This window comes from Neomonachus schauinslandi, unplaced genomic scaffold (assembly GCF_002201575.2).
Source record: "Neomonachus schauinslandi unplaced genomic scaffold, ASM220157v2 HiC_scaffold_40, whole genome shotgun sequence".
NCBI classification, from domain to species: Eukaryota; Metazoa; Chordata; class Mammalia; order Carnivora; family Phocidae; genus Neomonachus; species Neomonachus schauinslandi.
This window is the reverse complement of record NW_025408742.1, coordinates 1-14,951: the sequence shown is the minus strand read 5'-3', so window position 1 is coordinate 14,951 and position 14,951 is coordinate 1. Positions and strand designations below refer to the sequence as shown.

Genomic DNA, 14,951 nt, shown 5'->3' with positions numbered 1-14,951 from the left:
ACTCGCTCCCGGGGGGGGGCTCGGCCTGACTCGCTGCAGGGGACCCGCTGACGCTCCCGGGGTCCGGCCTGACTCGCTGCAGGGGGTCCGCTGACTCGATCCCGGGGGCCACGTGACTCGCTCCAGGGGGCTGGCTAGATTCGCTCCCTGGCGCCCAGCGCAGTGGCTCCGGGAGCCTGACTCCCGGCCCGCGTATCCAGTGAACCCCTCGAGGCGAGCTGCCCTTACCCTGTGAGCGGCCGCGCAGGAAAGTGGTTGGGAAGGGGCAGGGTCCCGGTGGGGGAGTCACACCCCCCTCGGAAAGGTGTGTCGGCCCGAGGGGGGCAGCGGCATCCCAAGTCAGGGCTACCTAGTTTGCGCCCTGCTGGGGTACAGTTGTCCGGCCGAGGGCACGACCCACAAGGGGCGGGAGGGCGGGGCAGCACGTGCCAACCTTTAGGCGAGGGGCGGAATCACCCCTAGGTAAGGGCGGAGCTAGCCCAGCGAAGAACCTGGAGGAGGCGGGGTCGTACACGCGGAGCGTAGCCGAGGGCGGCCCAAAAGGGCGTGGTCGCACCTATAAACCTTGTGGACCCGCGGTGGGGCGGGTCCGGGTCCTCGAGGGCACTGAGGGAGTCGGTCACCCCGCGGGCGGTGCCCAGCCTGCAGGCCCTTTGGACCGAGGAGGGCCACACACGCGCATGGGCCGCGCAGGCGCGGTCAGGCTCCCCGAGGACACCGTGCGCACGGAGCCGCCCGCCAGGCCGGTGATCGGAGGCCCCGCGAGCGCGCGTGCGCGCGCGGCTCCCAGGGCGGCGGGAACGGGGCGCGGCCGGTGACGTCCTGGCGAGGCTCCCCCCGCACCCCGCTCCCATGGCGGCGGCCCCCGCGGCCGAGCCCGCGGCGCCGCCGGCCTGCCGCTTCTTCCTGGAGGGCCGCTGCCGCTTCGGCGCCCGCTGCCGCCAGCCCCACCCGGGGGCGCCGGCGCCGTCTCGGCGCAGGGCCGAGGCCGAGGCCGGGGCCGGGGCCAAGAAGCCGCCGCTGCGCACGGCCGCGGCCGTCATCCAGCGCATCCGCTGGGACCCGCGCCTCGACCCGGCCGACTTCTCGGTGGGCTACGCCGACCGCTTCCTAGGCGTGCGCGAGGAGCCTTTCGGCGCCTTCTGCTGGGACGAGCCGCTGGCGGCGCTTGGGCCCGGAGTCCTGGCCGTGCCGCAGCACCGGGTGCGCTACTTCCGCTTCCGCGGCCGCATCGTGTGGGACCGCGCCTCGCGCACCGACCTCGTCTTCGGCTCGGGCTCAGCGGCGGGCCCCGGGCCCACCATCCTGGACGCGCTGGGCGGCGGGGGCGCGCACGACGGCGGCGAGGACGCGCACGACGGATGTGAGGACGGCGGCGGCGAGGACGCGCACGACGGGCCAGACGCGCATGGCGGCGGGGGCGCGCGCAGCGCTGAGGACGCCCACGGCGGCGGGGGCGCGCACGGAGGGGTCGCCGCCGCTCCCGCTGACACCGGAACCGGGCTGGAGGCCAGGGAGCGGCGCAGGGCCGAAGGCCAGGCTTCCCCGTGGACAGCGCTGGAAAGGGTGCTGAAGCCGGCCGCCACGGGCAGGGCCACGGAGCCACACAGTGGGGCGGCACAGGCAGCGCCGGGACGAACCCCCGCACGAGGTTTTCCCGAGACGGAAGCACAGTGGGGTCCTGGCGCCTGGCCCTCGGAAGGCAGAGGGACGGCTGGGGCCGGGGCCGCGGCGCCTCGCCAGCCCCGCCCCACGCATTTTGTGGCTCTCATGGTGACTGATCCCGGGCTGCGGGCGGGGGTGGCCAAGGCCCAGGAAGAGCTGGTTCGAGCCGCACCCTCGTGTGCTGCGTTCGTGGTACCCGCGGGGGCCCTACACCTGACACTAGCCCTCCTGAGGCTGACAGGCCCCGGGGAGGTAGCCGCCGCAGTGGGTGCACTAAGACGCGCGCTCCTGGCCCCAGGAATTCAGGCACCCCCGCAGCTGAGCTTTAGGAGCCTGCTTCTCCTGGGGCAGCATGTGCTCTGTGCCCCCCCCTCCCCCTCCCTGGAAGATACGGCCCAAGTGCTGAGACAGAGGCTGGAAGCCGAGGGGCTCAGAGTAGTACAGCCCCTGGAGGGGCTACACCCCCACCTCACCCTAGCCAAGGTGCCCCACGGATCTCAAGTCGGCCTCCCGCAGCCTGGGTTCAGCCCAAGGCAGGAGCTGGGGAGCCAGACCCTAGGGGAAGTCTGGCTGTGCCGCATAGGCAGGGCAGGGGACACCTACCAGCCTCTGGCTGAGCTGCCCCTGGGATGACGGTCCCCCCAGACCTCTGCAGGAGACCGCGCTCAACCCCAAAGAAGCTGGGAAGATCCAGGCCAAGCAGGAAGGGACAAAGTGCTCTCTCTCTCTCTCTCTTTAATTTTGGTTTCTCTCAAGCTTCCAAATGGTGCTCAGTGATCCAAGGAAAGAATGAAGGAAGGAGAAGGGAGGGGGAGAGGGAAGGGAGGGAAGCAGAGGAGGAACATCTGGAAAAAAAGCAGCCTGACAGTCCAGCTGTTTGCCAACTCATCGCACATCCTCCAGTTACATGGCAGAAGGGGGGGGGGGCAAAAAGAAAAAGGGGAGGAAGAAAAATAACTTAAATAAACACACACAAAAAGAAAAGAGAAGGAAACATGACGTGAGCTGGTGATCCATGAAGGCAAGGGAGGGAGGGTAACCGTTTTACCTGTGCTGAACCAAAGAAGGGTGGGAAGCAGGAGGAGGAGGGAGGGAAGGAAAAAAAAAACAGAAGAAACACGGGGGTGGAGGGAGGAGGGACACGGAGACAACTTAATACAACTGCGGACGAGGCGGCCCGGCCGAGGTCCCGCGATGGCCTCCGGAGTCCTCAGTGCGCAGTGTCGGCGTGGACGTGGTGGCGGCTTGGCGGCGGCATTTCTGGCGTGGGGGGCTGAGGGCGGGGCACAGTCTCTACACGGCTCCCCTAGCCCTGAACACTGAGGCCCCGGAGGGCTGGGCAACAAGAGTCTGTGGTGAGGCGGGCAGGTGGCGGGTGGCGGGCTGCGTGCTGGTGCCCCCGCCGGGGCGGGCACGGGCGGAGCGGCCTGTCTTCTTCTGGCCCCCCCGGCATGGGATGGGCCAGGGTGCCAGGTCGGTACCGGAGTACAAGCTCGAGAGAGAGAGAGAGAAAACACTGAGACAGCATTAGTGGGGGTGCCAGCTGGACACAGAGCAGCCTACAGACCACGCCCCCAACCCTCCGCTGTCCCACCCCCTCCTCCCCCAATCCCGTCCCTCTGAGGCAAAAAATAAAAATGTAGAAAAAATCTCTGTACAGACTCCCCGGTACGAAAACGGGGACAGGGATGGTGGCTCTTCCTGGAGCCCGCTCCCCACGAATTAATTTACAACCCAAGTCCATGGCTCAAAAACAAAATCGGCAAAAGTGGCGCTGGGGGGCCACAGCCCTGCCCCCACCCCGCCCCCATCCGCGCTGGTGCTCAGAAGGCTGACAGCTGCGCCAGGCTGAGGCGGCAGTCGATGCTGGCGTTGTCCGGGCCCGTGTATGCCAGGCCCAGGGGCTCTAGGAAGGCCCGGCAGGCGGCCTCGCCCTCGAAGGCCAGCTCGGCCTGCAGGTAGGAGACTGGCAGCGCAGGGCGGAAGCTACGGAGACAAGAGGAGAATGTGATGAGGCGGGCGGCGGGCAGGGGAGGGCCCCACGAGCAGGGAGTGGGTGCCCCCCCTTAGGGTACCCAAAGGGTTTCCTCATCACGTTACCTGACCTCTCACCCCTCCCCACCCAGCCTCCCCACCTCCAGGGCTTGGGGGGGCCCGGGGTGGGGCTGGTGGCCCCAGCCCCGGCTGTGCCCCCCTTCACCCTCACTTACCTGTACGGGGGGACCAAGGAGAGGGGATGGGAGGGAAGGGCCCAGCTGGCTCTTCCGCTGCTCAAGGGCCTGAGCAGTCCCTCAGAAGAGGGCCCGCTGTGGCCCAAGGGCAGGGGGCCAGGCAGAGGGAGTGACCCGAGGGGATGGGGGTGGGCATGGGTTGGCAGGTCTGACAGCTACTCTGGGGGACCCACCCTGGCTGTGCCCCTGCCTGGGTCAAAGTGCCTCAGGAATGCCAGGCACAGGGTCAGCCAACGCCTGTTACACGCTGGCAACAGTCACTTGCAGTTGCTAAGAAGACTCGCGTGTGCTGGCAACTGGCTATTAACCTGCTGAATTCTCTCCCAGAAACTGCGTCCCCCTACCCTTTAGAAACAGATGCTGAGGGAACCGAGCTCCACAGGCAAAGCCACCTAGCCGGCATCACACAGGGAGGATGCCGCACAAAGGACGTGACCCAGTCCTGCCTCAAGCCCGTGCTCCATCACAGCTCTGGATATCCATGGGAGCACGAGAGAGCCTATTTCTCCCCACAAGGGAGCTGGCCTCCTGGCCACCCTGCAAAAACCTGTTCTGGGGGCTCTGGGAGGGAGGGGCTCGTCTGCTAAGAACGGGGGGGATGAGAGCGGGTGGCCAGTGTAGGCCAAGGCCCCTCCTACAAGGCACCTTCACGGCGGTGGCCCCAACCAAGACCCAGCACATATGAACTAACCACAACAGTGACCGGCCCACACGACACCCCTGGGAGCCACACAGAAGCTTGGGAGCTGCTATCCCGCTGCGGAGGGCAGACTCCGGGACAGCCCACGGGGCCTTTAGACAGCCCACCTCCCAGTCACTCCCAGGTAGATAACCAAGTCCTGTCTATCCTGTCGCCTTCATGTTTCTGTCCCACATCCTTGTCTACTTCTGCGCCTCCTGCCCTGGCTCAGCCTCTGCCTTAAATCTGGACCCAAATCGGATCCTGGAGTGTGTTTCCTAACTTCAGTGTGACTGTCCCTCCCCAGTCCCGACACCATTCCTGTGGCTCCTAACTGATGTGGCCCCTTGGACCTACCAACCTCTGACTGAGCGTTCTCAACTTTGGCAAGACTGACACTGGGGCCAATTCTCTGTTGTGGGGCGTCCTGGGCCCTGCAGGAGGCTGAGCAGCATCCCTAGCCTCTACCCACTGGACACCAGTAGCAGCCCCTACTTGTGCCAACAAAAGTGGTCACCTGACACCTCCTTACGTCACCCGGGGCATCTCACCCCCGGCAGAACCACAAGTTGCCCACCATGCACGCGCACGCAACACAGAGAACAACTAACGTACAGAGAGCTTACTCTTTTTACACACAGTCCCTGATCTGGCTTGTGCCCACATCACACCTGCCTCCCTACATGTTTTCTATCCTCTTAAAGTAGCTCGAGTTGGAATGGGGTCTTGATCCCGTTAGATCAGAAGCTACCAAGAGCACAGCCATCTTTCCTAGTTTGTCTCTACCGAGTGGGACCGTGAAAGGTGAAGAGAGACCGAGGGAGGAAACCAAGAGCCCAGAGCAAGAAAACAAACCAGGGTCCAGGGTGACGCGAGCAGGAGAAATAGAGACTCGGGGGTAGAGAGGGAACCCTGGAGCAGCGAAACAGAATGGGGAAGAAGGGAGATGCAGAGGCAGGCCTAGGGAGACAGAGGGCCAACAGTGGGAAGGGAAGCGGGAGGGGCTGGGGAGCAGAGTACGTGTAGAAAGAAGACATGGGGACAGAGGACCAGTGTCCAGGGCACGGGAGCTGGAAGCCGGACAGCCCACGAGTGTGCAGAGGGAGGAGGGAAGTGGGGAAGGAAGGCAGCGGCGGGGCCGGCACAGCAGAGGGGGCAGGGGAGAACCCAGCTTCACATACGTTTTGATCATCGCCTTGAGGGCAGCTTTGCGCTCCCGGTCTGCAAACTTGTCCACCAGGTACCCAGACATGCAGGGTGCATGACAGTAGAGCCGGAAGAAGCGGTGGTAGTTGCCCAGAGCCCAGGCCGCCCTCAGTGCCAAGGCGTGAGCCACACAGGGGTCTGCCTTCAGTTCCCGAGTCAGGTACGCCAGCTCCGTGGTGATGTCTGGCCCGAGACAGAAGAGGATCAGTAGCGCCCAACCCCGGGGGCCTGGGGCCACCCCGTCCCGCAAGCAGCCTCTCTCACCTCCTGAGTTCTTGGTGAAGATGTAGTAGAGGACGCGGTAAGCAGTGAACTCGCCCACGTTGCCTGGCAGGTTCTCGGCGTACAGCGACTTGAGCTGCGTCTGGCACTGGTTGAACTCCTCATGGTCGCCCTGGAGCCCGGGGCACGGAGAGAGGGACCGTGAGGCCGGGACGGGGAGCCCAGGAAGAACCCGGAAGGGCCTCAGCACCGCACTCACCTTCTCCAAGGCGATGCGGGCATGCGTCTCGTACACCTCCACCGTGAACTCCGTCCGCACACCTTGCACCTGGAACGGCAGGAGAGCAGTGAGGCCACCGCAGGGCGGGGCTCTCCCACCACAGGCCCTCCCAGCAGCCCCCTCACCGTCAGGTCCTGCCGAATCGACTTCATCTGCTCACAGGCAAAGGCGTAGTCTTGCTTCTCTTTCCAGTGGGACTTGACCATGCACAGAGACTTTTTCAAAACCTGGGAAGGAAACCAAACAATGGCTCAGAAAAATTTCAGCAGGGTGAGTGAAGCCATCGCTAAAACCCACTACACCTCCCCCAACTCAGTATTCTAACATGAAGGCAGCAACATCAGACTCGTTTAATAACTTACTACCGACTTTAAAAAGAACCCAACACGTTTGGCAAGAGTAACCACTCCCGACCTCAGCTGCCCACATCAGTGTGTCCCCTGGGACGGAACATGAACCATGCTGCTGCTGCGGCCTCAGCAGAGGACACGGGAGCCTGATCGTCCCCGCCTCAGACAAGCTGGCCTGGGAAGGCCGCTTCCTGAGGAGATGGAGGCTCAGAGCAAGTCTCCCGAAGAGGCCACACGACCCGGACTTAGTCTTCAAAACACAAGTTCTGTCCTCAAGTCACCTCTCACAGAGCTCCCAGGCCCCTGCCACCACACCACAGCCTCGGGTGCAGTCTCTGCCATCCTTTCTGTGTGGTTGCCACGGCCTCGTGCTAGCAGCCGCCCTGCAGGGAGGACCTGCCCATCCCAGGCACTTACTGCCACAGGGCGCACAGTGGATGGGTCGGGGGCGCAGGTGAGACGCAGGTAGTGCTTGGTGATGTCAGGGCAGGTGCCCACGATCTGAAGTTCCTGCCAGTCTGGGTCAGCACCACTGCTCTCCAGGCTGCCCATCTGCAGCACCAGGGGCTCGAGGCGCAGGCGGCGGGAATGTCCGTGCTGGAAGCGGGCCGCCCGCTTCTGCTTCTTCAGCTCACGCTCAGGGTCCTCGCACTCTAGTGCGGCCATCTTTTTGCGGCTGCGCTTGGTGGGACCGAGATCGTGCCTGAAAAAGGAGGTCAGGGGTGAACAAGGCAGATGTCACAGCCTGCCCCTCCCACTGCACCCCAAGAACCCCGATCTCAGCCCCACCCCCCTGGCCACCCGCCCAGAGTCTCACCTCTTCCCACGCTGTGCCCTGCCTCGGCCCCGGTCCATGTGGGCCCCCCGACCTCCTCGGCCCTTCGCTGGGGGGTTCCTGCGACCCACAGGGTGACACTCATTCCCTGAGTAAGAACTGTCTGAATCCGAGTGGGAGTCACTGCACAGAAGCAGCAGGGAGGTAAGGCCTGAAGCGGCCCCTCCCCCCACGCCCCTCCCCCCACCCCCAAGCCCCCAGTCCCCGTACCTGCGGCGGAAGTGGCGAGTGGGGGACCGGGAGGAGGAACGGGAGCGGGAGTCCGTGCTGGAGGAAGAGCTGTTGTCCTTCATGAAGACATTGCGGTTGCCAAACTTGGCGAAGCTGCTGCCCCGGGCTCGGCCAGCACCCCCAGCCCCTGGTGTCCCTCGCTGGGACTGGGCACCCCCGCCCCTTGTCGCTGAGCCTGCCCCCCTGGGAGGATGAAGGCTGCTAGGGGCCTCCCACCGCTTCTTCTTGGGGCTCTCAGCCACAGGCTCCCGAGTCAGCCTGAGGATATAGCAGGGCAGGGCATCACCAACCCAGCGCCCCCACCATCCCCAACATCTGCCAGCCGCCCCAGGAACACACAGCCTCAGGCAGGAAAGGAACTTACCCAGGCGACTCAGCTAATACACTGCAAAAATGGGAGGCAAACCCAACGTTTTCTCTGTCTAGAGAGTGCTCTTCGCAGCTGAATACTGTGCACTCGCCAGCCTTCACGGCCTGCACCCCACCCCAGGACTGCACCCCCAGGCAGCGCCTGGACCTCTGCTCTACCCTCCTGGCCTTCCCCCCCCCGGGAGCTAACCTTCCCGCTCATTCTCGGGGCTTCAGGTACCTAAGTCTGTAGGTCTCCACTTCAGCACCCAGAATCGCCCTCCTCCCCATCCCCAGCCTGGACTAACCCTGGCAGGGGTTCCCGGCTCCAGTCAATGGTGTAGGCCGAACCGTCCTGCAGCCGGGCCTGCAGCAGCTCCTTGAGCAGCTTCTCCGTCCGGTCCTTGTCCTCCTCCGATTCGCAGGCAGTGAAGCAGCGCTCCACATACTCCTTCATGTCCTGTGGCCAATCGTCGGGCTTCCCGGACAGGCTCCCCCTAGGGAGGGCAGATGTGGGACTCAGCCGGCAGAAAAGCCCGTCATCGCTACTGCTCACAGAGCAGACACGCGCCGGACACAACTCGAGCGTCTTCTTTTTCCCCCTCATTTCGTGTCCACGGCAACCCTGAGGGAGGGACCCCTCCCCATTCTGGAGGAGCAGACTGAGGCTCGGGGTGCAGGCTGACTGCACAGGCAAGGGAGCTGGGACAAGAGCAAGGGGGCGGCCATCACCTGTGGTTCTGGGCTTTCTCGGGGTTGGGCTGGGGGCCGAAGCTGCTGTGCTGGCCCTCTGAGGGGGAGCTGAAGCTCTGGCTGGTGACAGCAAAGGGCCGTTTCTGGATGTTGAACTTGAGACCACCAGTCCCAGGGGCTGCTGTGAGAGCCGCAAAAGCTGGGGTTAGACCTTACCCTGGCCCACCTCAGGCTGCCCTATCCCCAGGAATGGGAGACGCCAAACTCCAGCAAAGGGCTCCGGGGCAGGTGCACCCTAAGCCTAGGGATGACCACGATATCCAGAAGCGCCCCACGCTTGGCTCTGTAAGGTCCAGCCCCCACGCCCTCTCTTCTTCCCAAGTCTACCGCCAACTTACGTTTCATCCGATTCCACAGCTGTTGGCCCTTCTTGGGCTTGGCAGGCTCGGAGTAGGTGTGTGGCCCATAGGCCTGGCCCGAGGCAGGCCCTGCTTGGCTGTGCTGTGTGGCTGGGGCTGTTCCAGGCTGGGGGCCGCTGTTCAGAGTATGAGCCCCATGCGGGGCATTGGAGGGCTGAGGGGGCTGGGCTGCCGGCAGCTGCTGAGGGGGGGCCTGGTAGGACATGCTTTCTTCCATGCCAGGGACTGGAGGCTGGTGGAGGAAGCAGGTGCTGAGGACAGGAGTAGAGCTCCCTGTGCTGGCTCTCACACTGTCCTCCCGATCACGGCATCACTTAGCTCCCAACCCTGCACCGAGACCCTCCCACATCTCATTGCCCTGGGCGCTCAGAGCGACTCCCTGAGGAATGGAGAGTTACTGCCCACACTCCTCACAGCTGAGAGGACTCCGGCTCAGACCCTGAGCTGCTCTCCCATGGCCCCCAGCTGCCGGGCGGCAGCAGTGGGCATTAAACCCTGCCGTCCACCTCCTAGGGAGTGCCGCCCCGACAGTGCACCCACCCGGGGTTACTGTCTGAGCACATCGTGCGTGCCAATCAAGACCCACACGTGATTACACACGTTCTCAGGGGCCCTATGAAGTGATGATCCTTCCCACTTGACAGGACTGGCTGAGGTGCAGAGAGATCACGTGACTTGTAATGACACCACTTGATGGGAAGCTGGGATCCCAGCCCAGATCTATCCACCTTCCCTGCACCAGCTCCACACTCCTCCACACAGCACGCTAAGTGCAAGGCCAGACTGCGTATGTGATGGTGCATGTATGTGTGCACGTGCTGGGGGAAAACTCAGAAGACAGGCTGCCATGCTGCAAACCGTTCCCACTGTCACCCCAACACCGAGCCCCCAGGCCTTGCCCAAGTCCTAAACCCATCCTGGTTTCAAATACCATGCTTTGCCCTCCTTGTTATCAGATCAAGAGTTGCTCAGCAGGAGAGAAACCAGGGAGTGGGCAGCTTAAAAAATGCAGGCATCCCCACTGCCCGCCCACTCACAAACACTACATTCCCCTTCTTGAACGTGCCACGGAGCTGGGTGGGGGCGTTACCTGGTTCAGAGCCCCCTGGTGCTGGGGTGCCGATGGCTGCTGGGGTGTGGCGGAGCCGTACGAGCTGGCCATGCCATACTGGGAGGGAGAACCGTAGCTCTGGTACATGCTCTGCCAAAGGCACAGAAACGAGGGTCGGTGGAGGCCCAATCCCCTCCCCCTTCTCCTGCCTGCTCAGGAGCCATACATAACCTGTGATGCTCCACTTTTCCCTCACCCCTTTCTATTACTCTCCACTGTGTAAACGCGCCAAATTCTGTTGCGTTAAAAACAACTAAAATACGATGGAAACCTCTTTCGATTCCATTCTCTATTTAACAAATAGTTATACTGAGCACCAACTTTCCTAAACACCACAACAGAACCAAAAATAAAACATGAAAATCCACGCGCTACTGAAGTCTACACTCAAAATGTGCACAGCTGCGGACAGATACAGAGCGGGTCAGGCAGTAAGCTCCGTGAAAGCAAGCCGGGGTGCAGCAGAATACTGCTCTAACTAATCCCGTCGGTCAGAGAAAAGGACTCCCTGAGGCATGACCTGGGAACCCTCTGCAAGGTGGGGGCGCAGAGAGACAGGGGAGTGGGGGAAGGGAGCTACAGCAGAGGGGAACGTCGCAGGGGAGAGGAGTGACCAGCAGCAGAGAAGGCAGGACTTGGACCTGGGAAGGGCTCTCAGCTGGACCACGGGGGCAGTGTGCTAGTGGAAAGTTTCGGAAGCTGCACTGCCGTCTTCAAGCCCTCCCCTGGCCGCTGGAACCCGCCCGCCGGCTCCCACTTCCAGCACCCGGCCTCCCACCAGTCCCTGCAGGGCTGGGCGCTCACCATGGGGTAGTAGTAGCCGTACGGGTAGGCGTAGCTGTACTGCTGGTACCACTGGTAATACTGCTGCTGCTGCAGGGCCGAGGCCTCCGCCTGAGCCACGTACTGCGGGGGGAGAGACACGAGTGCCATGAGCACGGCGCCGTGGCCCCCGCTGAGCCACGTACTGCAGACACGTGTGCCGTGAGCATGGCGCCGTGGCCCCCGCTGAGCCACGTACCGCAGAGACACGTGTGCCGTGAGCACGGCGCCATGGCCCCCGCTGAGCCACGTACCAGAGACACGTGTGCCGTGAGCACGGCGCCGTGGCCCCCGCTGAGCCACGTACCGCAGACACGTGTGCCGTGAGCACGGTGCCGTGGCCCCCGCTGAGCCACATACTGCAGAGACACGTGAGCCGTCAGCACGGTGCCGTGGCCCCCGCTGAGCCACGTACTGCAGAGAGACACGTGAGCCGTCAGCATGGTGCCATGGCCCCCGCTGAGCCACATACCGCAGAGACATGTGAGCCGTCAGCACGGTGCCGTGGCCCCCGCTGAGCCACATACTGCAGAGACACGTGTGCCGTCAGCACCGGTAGCAGGAGCCCACATACCCTGTGGCCCCCAAATGTGTCTAATTACTGGTGGCTAACTGCTGAGGACACCACTGGGTCCACCTCTCTCCAAGAGTCACAGCCTCTACCCGTGGACTCGGGGCACCTCAGGGACCCAGGGCACATCCCCTCTTCAGGCTGGATTCCCAGGGACAGGACCATGTGGTGCCCCCCCTCTGAGGCTCCTAGAAGATATTCAGGGCACCCTGTCCTTGTGATACCAGAGAATACCAAGCGTCTCCCTCCCCAGCAACCCCCACTCAGGGCACCCAGGCCCTGGGTGCCTTCTCACTTGGGCACTGGCAACAGGCCCATTGCTGCTGGCCTTGGCAGAGCTGCCGGCGGCTCCTGCTTTGCTGATGCTGGCCAGAGCCTGGCGGGCCTTCTCCCACTCTGGGTTCTCATGCATAGGAGCCTCCATGCCGTTCTCTCTGCCTGCCCCGGCCACCATGCTGTACTGAGAAGACCTGCAAAGAAGGGACATCGAGTCAGTCTTTTCTCCCCCTGTACACAGTGGGCAAAATGCAGACAGGCACATACCAGGACTTGAATCCTAAACTCCCTCTTACTACCTACTGGAGTCTAAATTTTTAAGTCTAGGATATATTTTGATCTATAATATGCTGACAATGGCTTTCTGTCTCACGCCTTCCCGTGAGGAAAAATCCAACTAGAGATAGAGACCTAAGGCACTTTTCCAAGTACCTGATAAACAGCAGTTGCTAAATACCAAATAAAAATACCAGGATCCAAAGAAGTTAACATAGCCCCTGGTACCTACTAGGTCTAAATGGTTATTTGTCAATTCTGACACCCCCCCCCACACCAGCCAGCAGGTTATCATCACTCTGTTTTGGAAAAAAACAAGATATTAACAAATTGATAAATGAGAGTATAAAGTGTTGGAGGCTGTGCCTTAATCACAGTTCATGGAATGAATCATCCCAATTTTGAGAAATAAGCACTGTACCGTGAAAACAAGATGCTCAGAGAGATGAAGAAAAACCTGACTGTCCACATTACAACCAAATGCTTCCCTCTATCCTCGTGGCCAGAGGAGGAGCTCATCCGCACTCCACCCACAAGGAGCGCTAGGGGACCTCCCGTCCCAGAGGACAACAGTGGGTCCTGCTTCCTCTTGCCCTCCCCTCCGGCCTCTGTCCCTCTAGCCACACTAACCAATCTGTGCTACGTTGATCACCCACGTTGGCCGCCATCTGGACCTTGGGGCATAAGGGGTGGACCTCAGGAGCCAGACTGCTTTCTCACTGTCTATGAGAAAAAGAAGGAGTTAGGGAGACTCAAGGAGGAGCAAGAAAAAGTCACAAAGTGGGGAAGAGAAGGAGATGAGCTCATGAGAAGCCAGGCAGAAAAGGAGTGTCCGTGAAAGAGGACTCACTGGTGGAATAAAAGAAAAGGGCTTCTGTGTGAGGGGAAGGCCTTCTCCTCCCTGCAGTGCTCTGGGTGGAACAGGAAGGATCTGAAAACGGGGAAGGCTGAAGGAATCTCCCAAAGGGGAAGAGAAGGACCTGAAACCCCTAAGAGAAGAGGGAAGGCCCGAGGGAGACCCCGGCACAGAGGGCGGGAGGGGGTGGAGGGACTTCAAGCAAGGGCTACAAAGCATTCCAGAAGGAAAAACAGCTGAGAGGAAGCAGAGCAAAGTTTGTAAAGAGAGAACCTAGAGAGAACTCCAGAGGAAAACAACTCCAGAAGTCACTCCGGGAAACGAGGAGAAGCCCCGAGGGCGCACGGGGAGCCCGGAAGGGAAGACGCGCGCTCTCGGGAAGCTCTCAGGAGACTGCTGTTAGAAACAAGCCCCGCGGGCTGGGGGCTCCGGAGACGGAGCGCTGGAGATGCCTCACCCCGTCCAAACCACCTGCCGGAAACTCCGAGTGGGGCGGGGGGCCTGCCAGAAAGCGAGGGCTGCCTTGGGGCCTACACCTGGGGGGCCGAGAAGCCTGGGTGGGCTCCGAGGCGAGTCCCCGCCGGAGACCCCGACGGTCCTACGGCAAGTGAGGGGACGGACAGGAACGGGAGCCTGGAAGACGCCCCGGACAAGCAAGCTCGGGAAGGGGCGGGGAGAGGCAGGAGGGGACGAGCGGGGGACAGCGCAGGGAGACAGCGGGCGTGCCTCACGGGCACCGGACGCGAGGGGCACCTGGCCGTCCCGGGAGCCCCGAGAGGGCAGTGGCGCCAGGTGGAAGCAGAGCCCGTCCGGACGCCGGCGACCCACTCCGCAGTCACCGCCCGGCCGCGCCGCGCGTGGACACCACGGCTCCAGCGGGGAGAACGCGGCTCCGGAGCCGCGCGTCGCCGGGGCAACGCCATCCTCCCGGTGGAACGGCCCGGTCAATGGGGGCTGAGAAGGGGCGCTCGGGACCCAGGAATTCCGAGAGCGGGGGCGGGGAGCCCGGCCGACGGCGCAGGCGCGAGGGCGCGCAGGCGCAGTGGCCGCCCGTGCCCGCCACACCCAGTCGTCGCTCGCGCGCGGCGTCCGTTGCTGCGACGGCCCACCAGGCCTCGGGACCCGCTGGGCGTAGGGCCGGAAGGAGATGCCGTCCCCGCCCGCCCGCCCGCCGCTCCCCACACCCACCTCAGCCGTCCGCCCCCTGGACTCGTCAGCAGCGGCCCAAGGAGACAGCGACACGGCCGCGGAACTGCTCGCGACCCGGCTGGTTCTTGTCTTTCTTGGGCTTCGACGTTCTGACCGTGGCGTCCTGACGTCACGCGGAGACCTCGCCCCACCTCCCTCGACCCTGCACCGCCAATGGGTGCCGCGGGCTTGACTTGGGCCCGCCCTCCGCTTACGCAAGGACGCGTGGGCTTTTAAGGCAAGCCGGAAGACAGGGTGGGGACGGTGGCCCCGAGGGGACACGCGCGGACTCCGCCGGCCCTGTGCCCGAGCACGCAGCCCTATTTTGGCTCAGTGAGTGGTAGCCATTGTTGTTTCCAGCTACAAGCTGACGTGAGGAGGGTTGTAAGACTATCTCTGTACAGCGATGTGGAAGCCCAGGGCAGAGCATGGTGAAGTCGGAGAAAGGGGGTGAGAGCAGCCTCCAGCCGGGAAGGGGAGCTTCCCTGGTACATAAAATTGCAGAGGCGCCCGTGGCAGAGGACGCGGCGCCTGCAAACACACGGAGGCGGGCGACCGGCAGAGCCTGGGGAGCTGGGGACTACAGGGGGACCATGGCTGGGGCAGATGGCTGCGGTGGAGTGGACGTGTGCGGGGTCCGGGGTTGAGCGGATAGGTGTGCACAGGTGGGCAGGTGGGGGTCCGGGGCCGAG

At 63.1% G+C, this 14,951-nt stretch overlaps 2 protein-coding genes across 5 annotated transcripts; one reads left to right on the top strand and one right to left on the bottom strand.

Annotated features, from left to right (window-relative positions):
• Positions 1-852: 852 nt before the first annotated feature.
• On the top strand, positions 853-2,302 carry LOC110573759 (leukocyte receptor cluster member 9). Its single transcript, XM_021682371.2, has one exon. The coding sequence runs from the start codon at positions 853-855 to the stop codon at positions 2,296-2,298; it is 1,446 nt and encodes a 481-aa protein (XP_021538046.1). The 3' UTR covers positions 2,299-2,302.
• Positions 2,303-2,383: 81 nt separating this feature from the next.
• LOC110573756 (leukocyte receptor cluster member 8) lies at positions 2,384-14,370 on the bottom strand. Of its 4 annotated transcripts, none has more exons than XM_044912056.1 (16): positions 14,260-14,370; positions 12,846-12,938; positions 11,959-12,133; positions 11,075-11,176; positions 10,250-10,360; positions 9,139-9,391; positions 8,780-8,921; positions 8,356-8,565; positions 7,679-7,957; positions 7,451-7,591; positions 7,051-7,336; positions 6,409-6,510; positions 6,263-6,331; positions 6,046-6,175; positions 5,757-5,964; positions 2,384-3,651 (listed from the first exon to the last, which is right to left on the bottom strand). In XM_044912056.1, the coding sequence occupies exons 2-16, from the start codon at positions 12,881-12,883 to the stop codon at positions 3,489-3,491; spliced, it is 2,409 nt and encodes an 802-aa protein (XP_044767991.1). In that variant the 5' UTR covers positions 12,884-12,938; positions 14,260-14,370; the 3' UTR covers positions 2,384-3,488. The 4 variants fall into 4 exon arrangements, with proteins under 4 accessions (XP_044767991.1, XP_021538043.2, XP_021538040.2 ...); XM_021682368.2 differs by having other exon boundaries at positions 2,384-5,964; positions 7,051-7,242; positions 7,294-7,336; positions 8,356-8,544; XM_021682365.2 differs by having other exon boundaries at positions 2,384-5,964; positions 8,356-8,544.
• Between the last annotated feature and the right edge of the window lie 581 nt (positions 14,371-14,951).